Genomic DNA, 13,714 nt, shown 5'->3' on the forward strand with positions numbered 1-13,714 from the left:
AGGAGCTGAGATGTGCTTCCAGAATGGAAAGACATTTGAGTTAAACCTTGTAGGATGGGTGGAATTAAGACATCAATTCTACCCTGCTGAAATACTTATTTTGACTGCCATTTATGGTGATAAGTATAGGCTTTTTACTAGGTGCTTGACATGAATGATATCATTTCTGCCCCCTCTCCTCCCTGAAAGCCCAATGATGGTGGTTATTTCACAGGTGAGGAACATGACACCCAGAGAATAGACATGATTTGCTTAAAGTCAATCAGCCTGGGAGTGGAAGGGTTGAGATTTGAAGAAGGATTTGTTTGTCTGGCTCTGGATCCTGAAATTCTTCTCTCGGCTACATGGCCTACATTCCCTCCAGGTCTCTTAGTAGTTCCTTGTTTTGTGGTTTTTATTTTTAGTGACAGGGTCTTGCTATGTTACCCAGGCTGGCCTCAAACTCCTGGGCTCAAATGATCTTCCCGCCACAGCTTGCCGAGTAGCTGACACTACAGGTGTGTGCCACCACACCCAGCTTCTCTCCATGGTATTTAACTTCCTCCTAGAAAGTAAACTCAGCCTCAGGAAGGTGAGATAGGAGGCTAGTTAATAGTCAGTGGATAGAGTGGTAGGAGGAGGGTATGCTAGATGACTAAGATCCAGCACTGAGCCTCACCCTGTTCGACATTTTCTGGTCACAAGGAACATTTCCTAGGAAGACTGGCACCACAGTAGCTTCTGTATAAAAGAAGGGGATATCATTCACCTAATGGTATGGAAACCCTTTGGCTCTCTGAGGCACCTGTCTAGGGCTCTCGACTCAATGGAGCTCTTGATCCCTGGGGCCACAATTGCTTTATTTCCTTAGATTGTCCTTATGGCTGTTTCTGCAGAGTTCAACAAATCCAGTTGCAAAACCAGGAAGCACAGAATGTATGGCTCCAGTTGACTTAGCCTCTTAGCTCAGAAATGTAATGCTGTGTCAGTGGATCCAGCAACATCCACTCCCTGAAGCATCAGCCTTTTTCCTTGTCAATAAGAGTCATTTGCAAATAATTGTGTGTTCCCTTGTGATGACTACTGTCTTATGACTTGTTATAGTCTAGTCTTCCAGACTGTGGGCTTCTTGAGAAGGCAGCCTTGTTGGAAACCAGGCCTTGAGTCTTGGCTGACTTTACTTTGCTGTGTGTGACCTTGGGAAGCTGCTTAGTATCTCTGAGCATTAGTTTATTCGGGTAAAAGGTAGAGGTTGGAGTAGATGAACTCTAAGGTCCTTTTGAATGTGAAGGCACCTGTGATTCTGGGACCTATGTACCCTTCACAGCAGCAACCACAGTGCATGTAACCCACCCTGGATACACATGATTGGCCAGTGCTTATACATGTGACCAATCTGCTGTTTCTTTTTATCTGGGCTTGCTTATTTGGGGAAGTAAGGTTTGATTCTGGTCAGTGTTAATGCATTGGGTTAATACATGTTTGAATTTAAAGAGCACTGGGTCTGTGATGAGTGTACTTGGGAAAATTACTTGACAACCTCAAGCTTTAGTTCCCTCAGTTTTCTTAGCTGTTAAATGGGAATGATCCAAATTTTGGCCTCTTAAGGTTGAAAGGTGGAACAAATAATGTACTATATCTGACTACCCTGTGTAAGCCATAAAGTTAGGCTCAAATATGAGGATTTTATACTGTAATTCTGTTTCTTGTCTTTGATTTTCTGTTTTCTGAAACCCCAATCTCCAGAAGGTAATTCCAAACCCACATTTCACCAGCGGCATCCTAGAAACATGTGCACACCAAGTTTATTTGTTAAAATAAAAGGAGTTTTGTTTTAAGGTAGAAGCTCAGAAGGTTGAGACGGCATCATTCTAGATGAATGACTAAATTTGGATCTGCAGTTTGCAGATCCTGATTCATACATTTGATTTGGGGGGAAATGCTGTGCCATTTCAGGCTGAAACAGACCCAAATGTTTATAAATTATGCTGGATGAGGCCAGCATCACAAAATCAGCTTCCTAATGAGAGAAAAGCCAGTTCTGCCTAATAATTTTGTTTTCTTTCTGTAGATTGTACCAGAAAAAAATGAGGAATTTTTACTCTTTGGAGCATTTTTTGAAGCTACCATGATTGACCGGAAGATTGGAGATAAACCCATCAGCTTTGAAGTTTCTATTGGTAAGTACAGATAAGCACAGTGCCAGGCACATAGCAAGGATTTAGTACCTATTTCTTGAATAAATGAGTTAGTGCCTTACATGAATATAATAGCACTCTGGTGGAGGTTTGCATCTCAGATTGAGATGAACAATTCCTTGTCTACCCTATTGTCAATATATAGGGGATAGATTTATTTTCTTTTAAATTTAATTTTGAAGTTTTTTGGGTACATAGTAGGGGTATATATTTATGGGATACATGAGGTTTTGATATAGGTATACAATGTGTAATAATCCCACTAGTGTATATAGGGTATCTATCACCTCAAGCATTTATCCTTTCTTTGGTTACTAACAATCCAATTACACTCTTTTAGTTATTTTAAAATGTGCAATAAGTTGTTGACTGTACTCACCCTGTTGTACTATCAAATACAAATACTAGATCTTATTCATTCTATTGAATGATTTTTTTTTTTTTTTTTTTTTTTTTTTTTTGAGACGGAGTCTTGCTCTGTCGCCCAGGCTGGAGTGCAGTGGTGCAATCTCGGCTCACTGCAACCTCCGCCTCTCAGGTTCACGCCATTCTCCTGCCTCAGCTTCCCCAGTAGCTAGGACTACAGGCGCCCGCCACCTCGCCCAGCTAATTTTTTGTATTTTTAGTAGAGACGAGGTTTCACTGTGTTAGCCAGGATGGTCTCGATCTCCTGACCTCGTGATCCGCCCACCTCGGCCTCCCAGAGTGCTGGGATTACAGGCGTGAGCCACCACGCCCGGCCTGAATGATCTTTTTGTACCCATTAACCATCTGCACTTCTCCCCTGCCTCCCACTACCCTTCCCAGCCTTTGGTAACCATCATTCCACTCTCAATCTCAATGAGTTTAATTGTTTGAATTTTTAGCTTCTCCAAATGAGTGAGAACATGTGAAGTTTGTCTTTTGGTGCCTGGCTTGTTTCACTTAACATGATGACCCCCAGTTCCATCCATGTTGCTGCAAATGACAGGATCTCATTCTTTTTCATGGCTGAATAGTACTCCATTGTGTATATGTATCACATTTTCTTTCTCCATTCATCTGTTGATGGACATTTCGGTTTGCTTCCAAATCTGAGCTATTGTAAACAGTGCTATAACAGACATAGGAGTGCAGACATCTCTTTGATATACTAACTTCCTTTCTTTGGGATATACATCCAACGGTGGGATTGCTGGCTCATATGGTAGTTCTATTTTTAGTTTTCTGAGGAACCTCCAAACTGTTCTCCATAGTGGTTGTACTAATTAGCATTCCCATCAACAGTGTATGAGGGTTCGCTTTTCTCCACATCCTCACCAGCATTGTTATTAACCTGTTATTTGGAGACACGCCATTTTAACTGGTGAAATGATATATAATTGAAGTTTGATTTACATTTCTCTGATGGTTAATGATGCTGAGCACCTTTTCATATGCTTGTTTGCCGAAATGTCTATTCAGCTCTTTTACCTATTTTAAAATCAGATTATTGTTTTTTTTTTTTCCTATAGAGTTGTTAGAGCTCCTTATATCTTCTGGTTATTAATCCCTTGTCAGAGAGGATGCAGATATTTTCTTCTGTTCTGTGGGTTGTCTCTTCACTTTATGAATTGTTTTCTTTGCTGTACATCAGCTTTTTAACTCGATGTGATCCCATTTGTCCATTTTTGTTCTGGTTGCATATGCTTGTGGTATATTACTCAAGAAATCTTTGCCCAGACCAATGCCCTGGAGAGTTTTCCCAGTGTTTTCTTGTAGTAGCTTCATAGTTTGAGGCCTTAGATTTAAGTCTTTAATCCATTTTGATTTGGTTTTTGTATATGGTGGGACATAGGGGTCTAGTTTCATTCTTCTTTATATGGATATCCAGTTTACCCAGCACCATTTATTGAAGAGACTGTCCTTTTCCCGACATATGTTCTTGAGACTTGTCAAAAATGAGTTCACTGGCTAGGCGTGGTGGCTCACGCTTGTAATCCCAGCACTTTGGGAGGTTGAGGTGAGTGAATCATGAGGTCAGGAGTTAGAGACCATGGTGAAACCCCGTCTCTACTAAAAATACAAAAATTAGCCCGGCATGGTGGTGTATGTCTGTAATCCCAGCTACTCGGGAGGCTGAGGCAGGAGAATCGCTTGAACTCGGGAGGCGGAGGTTGCAGTGAACCAAGAGTACCACTGCATTCCAGCTTGGGTGACAGAAAGCGACTCTGTCTCAAAAAAAAAAAAAAAAAAAAAAAAAAAAACCCCATAAAAAAAAAAAAAAAAAAAAAACAACTCACTATAGATGAATAGTTTTTCTGGGTTCTCTATTCTGTTCCATTGGTCCATGTGTCTGTTGTTATGCCAGTACCATACTGTTGTGGTTACTACAGCTCTGTAGCATAATTTGAAATCAGGTAGTATGATTCCTTCAGTTTTGTTCTTTTTGCTTAGAATATCTTTGGCTATTCTGTGTCTTTTGTAGTTCCATGTAAATTTTAGGATTTTTTTCTATTTCTATGAAGAATGTCATTGGTTTTCATAGAGATTGAATTGAATCTGTAGATTGCTTTGGGTAGTGTGGATGTTTTAACAATACTGATTCTTCCAATCCATGAACATGGAATATGTCTCTATTTTTTTGTGTCCTCTTCAATTTATTTCACCAGTGTTTTATAGTTTTCATTGTGGAGATCTTTCACTTCTTTGATTAAGTTTATTCCTAAGTATTTTATTTTATTTACAGCTATTGTAAATGGGATTACTTTCTGGATTTCCTTTTCATATTGTTCACTGTTGGCATATAGAAATGCTACTGATTTTTAAATGTTGATTTTGCATCCTGCAACTTTACTGAATTTGTTGATCAGTTCTAACAGTTTTTTGGTGGAGTATTTAGGTTTTTCCAAATATAAGATCATATCATTGGCAAACAAGGATTATTTGACTACTTCATTTCCTGTTTGGATGCCCTTTATTTCCTTCTCTTGTCTGATTTCTCTCTCTAGGACTCCCAGTATCATGTTGAGTAACAGAAATGAAAGTGGGCATCTTTTTCTTGTTCCAGCTATTAGAGGAAAGGCTTTCAGTTTTTTTCCATTCAGTGTGAAACTAGCTGTGGGTCTGTCATATATCGCTTTTATTGGATTGAGGTATGTTCCTTCTGTACTCAGTGTTTTGAGAGTTTTTCAAGCACGAAGAGATGTTAAATTTTATCAAATGCTTTTTCAACATAAATTGGAATGATCGTATGGTTTTTGTCCATTCTGTTGACATGATGTATCATATTGATTTGTGTACATTGAACTGTCCTTGCATCCTTGGTATAAATCCCACTTGGTCACATTTTTAATGTGTTGTCAAATTTGATTTGCTAGTATTTTGTTGAGGATTTTTGCATCAATGTTGATCAGGGATATTGGTCTGTAATTTTCTTTTTTGGTGTGTCTTTGTATGGTTTTGGTCTCAGGGTAACACTGGCCTTGGAGAATGAGTTTGGAAGTATTCTGTCCTCTTCCATTTTCTGTATTGGAATTCTTTTTAAAAATATTTAAAAAATATCAGTAGCTTTTGTAATACAAGTAGTTTTTGGTAACATGGATGAATTGTATTCATCCATGGTGAAGTCTAGGATTTTACTGCACCCGTCACCTAAGTAGTGTACATTGTACCCAGTGTGTAGTTTTTTATCCTTCGTCCTCTTCTACCCTCTTCCTTCTGAGTCTCCAAAGTCCATTATACCATTCTGTATGATTTTCGTATCTATAGCTTAGCTCCTGCTTATAAGTAAGAACATAGGGTATTTGGTTTTCCATTCCTGAGTTACTTCACTTAGAATAATGACCTCCAGCTCTATCCAAGCTGCTGCGAAAGACATTATTTTATTCTTTTTTATGGCTAAATAGTATTCCATGGTGTATATATAACACATTTTCTTTATTTACTCATTAGTCAATCGGCATTAAGGTTAGTTCCATATCTTTGCAATTGTGAATTGTGCTGAAACAAGCATAAACATGCAGGGGTCTTTTTGATATAATGACCTTTTTTCCTTTGGGTGGATAACCAGTAGTAGGATTGCTGAATTGAATGGTAGATCTACTTTTAGTTCCTATGTTTTCTTCTAGGATTTTTGTGGTTTCTGGTCTTAGATTTAAGTCCTTGATCCATCTTGAGTTGATTTTTGTATATGATACAGATCCAGTCTTATTCTTCTATGTGTGGCTATCCAGTTTTCCTAGCACCATTTATTAAATAGGGTGTTCTTTCTCCAAATTACGATTTTGTATGCTTTGTCAAAATTCAGTTGGTTGTAAGTATTGGCTTTATTTCTGGGTTCTCTATTCTGTTCCATTGGTCTATGTATCTGTTTTTATACCAATAACATGCTGTTTTAGTAACTATATTCTCGCAGTATAACTGGAAGTCAGGTAATGTGATGCTTCCAGATTTGTTCTTTTTGTTTAGGATTGCTTTGGCTATTTGTGCTCTTTTTTGGTTTTATATGAATTTTAGGATTGTTTCTAATTCTGCAAAAAATGATGTGATATTTTGATAGGAACTGCGCTGAATTTCTAGATTGCTTTGAGTAGCATGGTCTTTTTCACAATGCTAATTTTTCTAATCCATGAGCATGAGATGTGCTTCCATTTGTGTCATCTATGATTTATTTCAGCAGTGTATTGTAGTTCTCGTTGCAGAGATATTTCACCTCCTTGGTTAAGTATATTCCTAGTTTTTTTTTTTTTTTTTTTCTTTTTTTGCAGCTATTGTAAAAGGGATTGAGTTTTTTATTTGATTCTCAACTTGGAAGTTGTTGGTATATAGCAGTGCTATGGATGTGTGTACATTGATTTTGTAACCTGAGACTTTGATGAATTTGTTTATCAAGTCTAGGAGTCTTCAGGGTTTTCTAGGTACATTATATGATTAGCAAACTGCAATAGTTTGACTTCCTCTTTTTCAATTTGAATGCCCTTTATTTCTTTCTCTTGCTTGATTGCTCTGGTTAGGACTTTCAGTATTAAGTTGCACAGAAGTTGTGAGAGTGGGCATCCTTTTCTTGTTCCAGTTCTTAGGGGAAATGCTTTCAAATTTTCCCTGTTCAATATAATGTTGGCTGAGGGTTTTTCATATAGGGCTTTTATTATTTTGAGGTATGTCCCTTCCATGCCTACTTTTTTGATGTTTTTTTAATCATAAAATGATGCTGTATTTTATTGAATACTTTTTCTGCATCTCTTGAGATGATCATATGGCTTTTAATTCTGTTTATGTGATGTATCACTTATATTGACTTTCATATGCTAAACCATCCCTGCATCCCTGGAATGTAATGCACTTGATCATGGTGTATTTTCTTTTTGGTGTGCTGTTAGATTTGGTTTGCTAGTATTTTGTTGAAGATTTTTGCATCTGTGTTTATCAGGGATATTGGTCTGTAGTTTTCTTTTTTCGTGATGTCCTTTCCTGGTTTTGGAATCAGGGTGATACTGGCTTCATAGAATGAGTTAGAAAGAATTCCCTCTTTCTCAATCTTTTGGAACAGTTTCAGTAGAATTGGTACTAGCTCTTTTACGAATGTCTGGTAGAATTCAGCTGTGAATCCATCTGGCCCTAGGATTTTTTTGTTGTTGGCATTTGTTTTTTTTATTGCTGACTCAATCTCACTGCTTGTTATTGGTCTCTTCAGGGTTTCTATTTCTTTCTTTCTTAATCTAGGAATGTTGTATGTTTCCAGAAGTTTATCCATCTCCTCTAGATTTTCTAGTTTGTTTGCATAGAAGTGTTCATAGTAGTCTTGAATGATCTTTTGTATTTTTGTTGTGTCAGTGGTAATGTCTCCATTTTAATTTCTAGTTGAGATTATTTGCATCTTCCATCTTCTTCTTTTCTTGGTTAATATAGATAATGGTCTATTGATTTTGTTTATCTTTTTAAAGAACCATTTTTTCTTTCATTGATCTCGTATTTTTTTTTTGTTTTAATTTCATTTAGTTCCGCTTTGATCTTTGTTATTTCTTTTCTTCTGCTAGCTCTTTGAGTTTTGTTTTTTTGCTGTTTTTCTAGTTCCTTGAGGTGACATTGGGTTGTCAATTTGTGATCTATCAGACTTTTTGATGTAGGCATTTAGTGCTAAAAACTTTCCTCTTAGCACTACTTCTGCTGTAGCCCAGAAGTTTTGGTAAGTTGTGTCACTATTATCATTTATTTCAAAGAATTTTTAAATTTCCATCTTGATTTCATTGTTAAACCAAAATCATTCAGGAGCAGACTAATTTCCATGTATTTGTAGTTTTGAAGATTCCTTTTGGAATTGATATCTAGTTTTGTTCTGTGGTCTGAGAAGATACTTGATATGATTTCAATTTTAAAAAGTTTGAGACTTGTGTCCTGTCATATGATCTGTCTTGGAGAATATTCCATGCTGATGAAAAGAATGTATATTCTGCTTGATGGTTATATCCCTTGATGATGTCCTTTTTGCAATGAATCTCCTGGGAGTTCTTTGAGCTTCTCGTGTTTGGGTATCTAAATCTCTAAGAAGGCCAGTGAAAATTTCCTCAATTATTTTTCAAATAAGTTTTTCAAAGTTTTTGCTTTCTCTTCTCCCTCAGGAGCACCAATTATTTTTAGTTTTCACCACAACCCTATATTTCTTTGAGACTTTGTTCATTTCCTTCGATTCCTTTTTGTTTTTGTCTGATTGAGTTAATTTGAAAGCCTTGTCTTTGAGCTCTGAAATTCTTTCTTGTGCTTGGTCTAGTCTACTGTTGAAACTTTCCACTGTATTTTGTAATTCCCTTAATGTGTCCTTCATTTCCAGAAGTTGATTGGTTTTCTTTAAAATATCCATCTCCTTAGAACATTTTCATTCATATTCTGAATTGTTTTAAAATTTATTTATGTTGTTCTTCTATGTTTCTTTTATATCTCCTTGAGTAGCTTGATCAATCTTTTGAATTCTTTAGTATTTCAAAGTTTCATCTTGGTTTGGATCCATTGCTGGAGACCTAGTACAATCTTTTGGGAGTGTTGTAGAACCTTCTTTTGTCATATTGCCAGAATTATTTTTCTGGTTCCTTCTCATTTGGGTAGACCATTTCCTCTAATTATTCTTGGATTTCATTTTGATTTGACTGTGTTTCTTCAAATTTTTTTTATCCTCTAAGAATTAGACTTTAATAATTATTGTTTCTTGTAGCCTAAGTCAGCTCTGGTGGCTTTAATGGTGAATAGTCTGTATAAGTTCCTTGGTTGTAGACAGTTTGTATTATGGTTTCCTCAGAGGCTCATTGTAGTAGCCATGTGCTCGGTGTGTAAGCAAGTTCACTGTCTCCTATGGGGCTGAAATGGCAGAGGTCTCTTGAAGCCTATCTCATTCCCCTGTGGTGTGCATTTTTAAATTATCTTTTTTCCCCAGTATTTTATGTACTGGTTTGAAGAGTTCAGGTTCAGGCCAGTAGGAGAGGTGTCCATGAATAGTAACCGGTTTTGGCTAAAGCAGGTGGGTAAATGCAATACCCAGTGATCGGCAGAGGTCCCAACCTTGACAGAGGTGGCTAGGGGAGCTCTCAGTGTAATGAACTCAGGACTTATTGGGGGAAAAAGTGGAAGCCACCTCAGCTTCCATGCCAGGCAAGCACAAAAACAATCCACCTCCCAGTCACACTCCTAAACCAGTGTTCCAGCTATTCAGATCAGATAGGCACCTATTTTCATCTGCAGGAATGTTGATATTCCAAGTAGTTAGAGATTATGCATCTACCCCTCGTGCAAGCCTGAACCTTGAGGGCGGTTCTTCTGTGACGAAGCAGACACCCAGAAAGTCTGTCAATAGGTACACCCATACAGAGCTTCTGTGAGAGAAGTTGCAGCTATGCCTGCAGTGGTGGACAAGGAGGAAAAGAAATCCCCTTCTCCAAGACCATGAATGAGCACCAGGGCTGCCTGACTGTTTTGGGGTAGAGTTACAGACTTTCCCTGCTGAGCCCAGCGCTGCAGCTGTGCCTCTGTTAAAAGAAACTTCCCACTAGCAGAAAGTTCTGGGACTCAAGGCCTGCTGTGTGGATTCTTTTGCCCCACAGGGTGCTCCCTTAATATGATGCACTGCCCCTTTCCCTCGGAGTAGGAGTCCCTGAGAGCCAAACTATTGTGAATGCTGCTGTTCCTCTGGATCTAGCCACCCAGGGGGGTTGCCACAATCCAGGCTTGTTTGTGAAAATGCCTGCAAATGATCCAGTGATGTGGTCTATCCTCAAGTCTCCTAGCAGTGGCTACCAGCACCAGTTCTAATGAGGGTGGCCAGGGGAGTGATGTAGACTCTGTGAGATTCTCTGGTTATAAATAGCCTTAATGTGTTGGCTTTCTCAAATTCCAGTTGTAGTAGTAATGAACTGATCATGTAGGCAGACTTAGGACCTCCTGTTTATCCAGGGTGCCCAGCAATGCTGTTAGTTAAGGCCACGCACAAGTTTTCTCCTTCCTGAAGAATCAAAAGCAAGTTTTATTCTACCTGAAGGTGCTGTAATAGACTGTGTCGGTTGGCCTCCAGCCAGTAGGTGGTGCTTGCAAGAAAGTATCAGCTGCAGTGGTGGCGGTGGGATTTGTGCTTGCCTTATGTTGCCCAGAGGAGTACTCTGGTGTCTCAGGCAATGGGTGGGACCACAGAGCTTCCAAATTTTGTCCTTTGTGTTATGTTACCAGTGTGGGTGGAGGCTCAAAGACAGGTGGGGTCTGGGTCTGGGTCTGGCAAGTCCATACTCTGGCTCTTCACATGCAGGGCAAGCAGCAGCTCCAATGGGAAGTTAGGGAAACAGTTCTCTGACCACTGGGGCAATGTTTCAAGGAAGAGCACAGCTGCCTTTTCTGTACAGAAAAGTCCAAAGAAGGAGTCGGGGGTAGCATGCAGCAGTAAGCCCCACCCAGCTCCCACACATTGGCAAGACAGATCTCTCACCCGTGGTGTTCCACCAGCAGCAGCTAGCTAAGTTCCAGGCAGTCTGCGCTCAGAACTTATAACTGCCCCAGGTCATAAGCCTTCCCTGGCAGAGACAGCAAGTACAGCTTGCAGGCCACACACCTCCCAGTTCACCCACAAAACCCAGGCTCCCAGCTCTAGCACTTGTGGCTGCAACACATTTCCCACTTGTCCCCCAGTTCTGGCCAAGGGAGTTTGTCCCCACTTGAGATTATTTTGTATTTCTCAGTTGGGGGCTTCTGTAAACCTGCAACCATCACCTGAGTTAGCTGGCAGGCTTCTAAAAGGTCCCCTGTGAGGTAGGATCAGGAATCGCTTCCCTCCATCTGTACTGGAGATCGGAAATGTATGCGCAACTATTCCTGTGGCTGCGTCTACTTTTATATTTCTTTTTGCTCCCTGAATAAATTCCAGCACTTGGTAGGGTTAAGGTCTTCCTCTATGGCCTGGATTGTGAGATTCTCTGGTGGGAGTGTATATCCCAGAGGCAATTTATCCCCTCCTCACAGTCTGGGGACTTAAAATATTCTGCCTGGCTCACAATATACGCTGCAGCCCACTGTTTCTTTCAAAGGGTCTGTAGTTTCTTTCAGTTTTCCTGTTAAGTTCCTGCATTGTTTCTTGAAAAAAAAGCTCACAGTGTGAATCTCTATACACTATTTTGTCTTTCCAAGTGGGAGAGTCATGGTAACCATGCCTTCAGTCCACCATCTTGAAAAAGCTTGTGTTAGTTCTTCTGTAAATGTTTGGTGAATTTCAGCACTGAAGGCATGGAGTCCTGGACATTTCTTTGTGGGGAGACTTTTTATTATGATTTGGATCACACTACTTATTACTGGTCAGTTCAGGTTTTGCATTTCTTTATGATTCAATCTTGGTAGGTTGTTGATGTCTAAGAATTTATCCATTTCTTCTAGGGTTTCCAATACGTTGGCACATAGCTGTTCATAGCAATCTCTAATGATCCTTTGAATTTTTGTGATATGTATTGTAATGTCTCCTTTTTTATCTCTGATTTTATTTATTTGGGTCTTCTCTTTTTTTTTCAGTCTGGCTACAGGATTGTCAATTTTGTTTATCTTTTCAAAAAACCAATTTTTCATTTTGTTGATCTTTTTTATTATTTTTATGTTGTTGTTTCGATTTCATAGATTTCTGCTCTGCTCTGTATTTCTTTCCTTCTGTTAACTTGGAGTTTGTTTGCTCTTGCTTTTTCAATTCTTTAATATGCATCATTAGGTTGTTTATTTGATGTTTTTCTAGTTTTTTAATGTAGGTGCTTATTGCTATAAACATTCCTTTTAGTACTGCTTTTGCTGTATCTTATAGGTTTTGGTATGTTGTATATTCATTACTTGTTTCAAGAATTTTTTAAGTTTCCTTCTTAATTTCTTTATTGAACCTCTGGCCATTCAGGAATATATTGTTTATATGTGCTCATATAATTCCAATATTTCTCTCGTTATTGATTTCTAGTCTTATTCCATTGTAATCAGAGAATATACTTGATATAATTTTAATTGGTTTGAATTTTTAAAGGCTTGTTTTGTGGCCTAACATATGGTCTGTCCTTGAGAATGATCCATGTGCTGAGAAGAATGTGTATTCTGTAGCCATTAGAAGAAATGTCCTATAAATATCTATTATGTCCATTTGTTCCATGGAGCAGATTAAGTCCAATGTTTTTCTGTTGACTTTCTGTCTGGATGATTTTTCCAATGCTGAAAGTAGGGTGTTGAAGTCTCCAACTATTATTGTGTTGGGGTCTATCTTTCTCTTTAGCTCTAAAAATAATTCCTTTATAAGTCTGGGTGCTTCAGCATTGGTTGCCTGTGTATTTTCTTTTATTTATTTATTTTTTATTTTATTATTATACTTTAAGTTATAGGGTACATGAGCACAATGCACAGGTTTGTTACATGTGTATACTTGTGCCATGTTGGTGTGCTGCACCCATCAACTCGTCATTTACATCAGGTATAACTCCCGATGCCATCCTTCTCCCCTGCCCCCTCCCCCTTCCCCATAATAGGCCCCTGTGTTTGATGTTCCCCTTCCAGAGTCCAAGTGATCTCATTGTTCAATTTCCACCTATGAGTGAGAACATGTGGTCTTTGGTTTTCTGTTCTTGTGATAGTTTGCTGAGGATGGTTTCCAGCTCCATCCATGTCCCTACAAAGGACACAAACTCATCCTTTTTTATGGCTGCATAGTATTCCATGGTGTATATGTACCACATTTTCTTAATCCAGTCTGTCACTGCTGGACATTTGGGTTGATTCCAAGTCTTTGCTATTGTGAATAGTGCCGCAATAAACACACGTGTGCATGTGTCTTTATAGCAGCATGATTTATAATCCTTTGCGTATATACCCAGTAATGGGATGGCTAGGTCATATGGTATTTCTGGTTCTAGATCCTTGAGGAATCACCATACTGTTTTCCACAATGGCTGAACTAGTTTACAATCCCACCAACAGTGTAAAAGTGTTCCTATTTCTCCACATCCTCTCCAGCACCTGTTGTTTCCTGACTTTTGAATGATTGCCATTCTAACTGGTGTGAGATGGTATCTCATTGTGGTTTTGATTTGCAT

General features: G+C 38.8%; 1 protein-coding gene across 2 annotated transcripts in view; it reads left to right on the forward strand.

Moving 5' to 3' along the window:
* FER1L6 (fer-1 like family member 6) overlaps positions 1-13,714 on the forward strand; it is a 172,014-nt gene that overhangs the window by 28,448 nt on the left and 129,852 nt on the right. For both annotated transcript variants that reach the window (XM_017881439.1, XM_017881440.1), the window contains exon 11: positions 2,051-2,159. In XM_017881439.1, the coding sequence (XP_017736928.1) occupies positions 2,051-2,159 (109 nt within the window). The remainder of the gene's footprint in view (positions 1-2,050; positions 2,160-13,714) is intronic.

Source organism: Rhinopithecus bieti, unplaced genomic scaffold (assembly GCF_001698545.2).
Source record: "Rhinopithecus bieti isolate Rb0 unplaced genomic scaffold, ASM169854v2 scaffold_13272, whole genome shotgun sequence".
Lineage (NCBI taxonomy): Eukaryota > Metazoa > Chordata > Mammalia > Primates > Cercopithecidae > Rhinopithecus > Rhinopithecus bieti.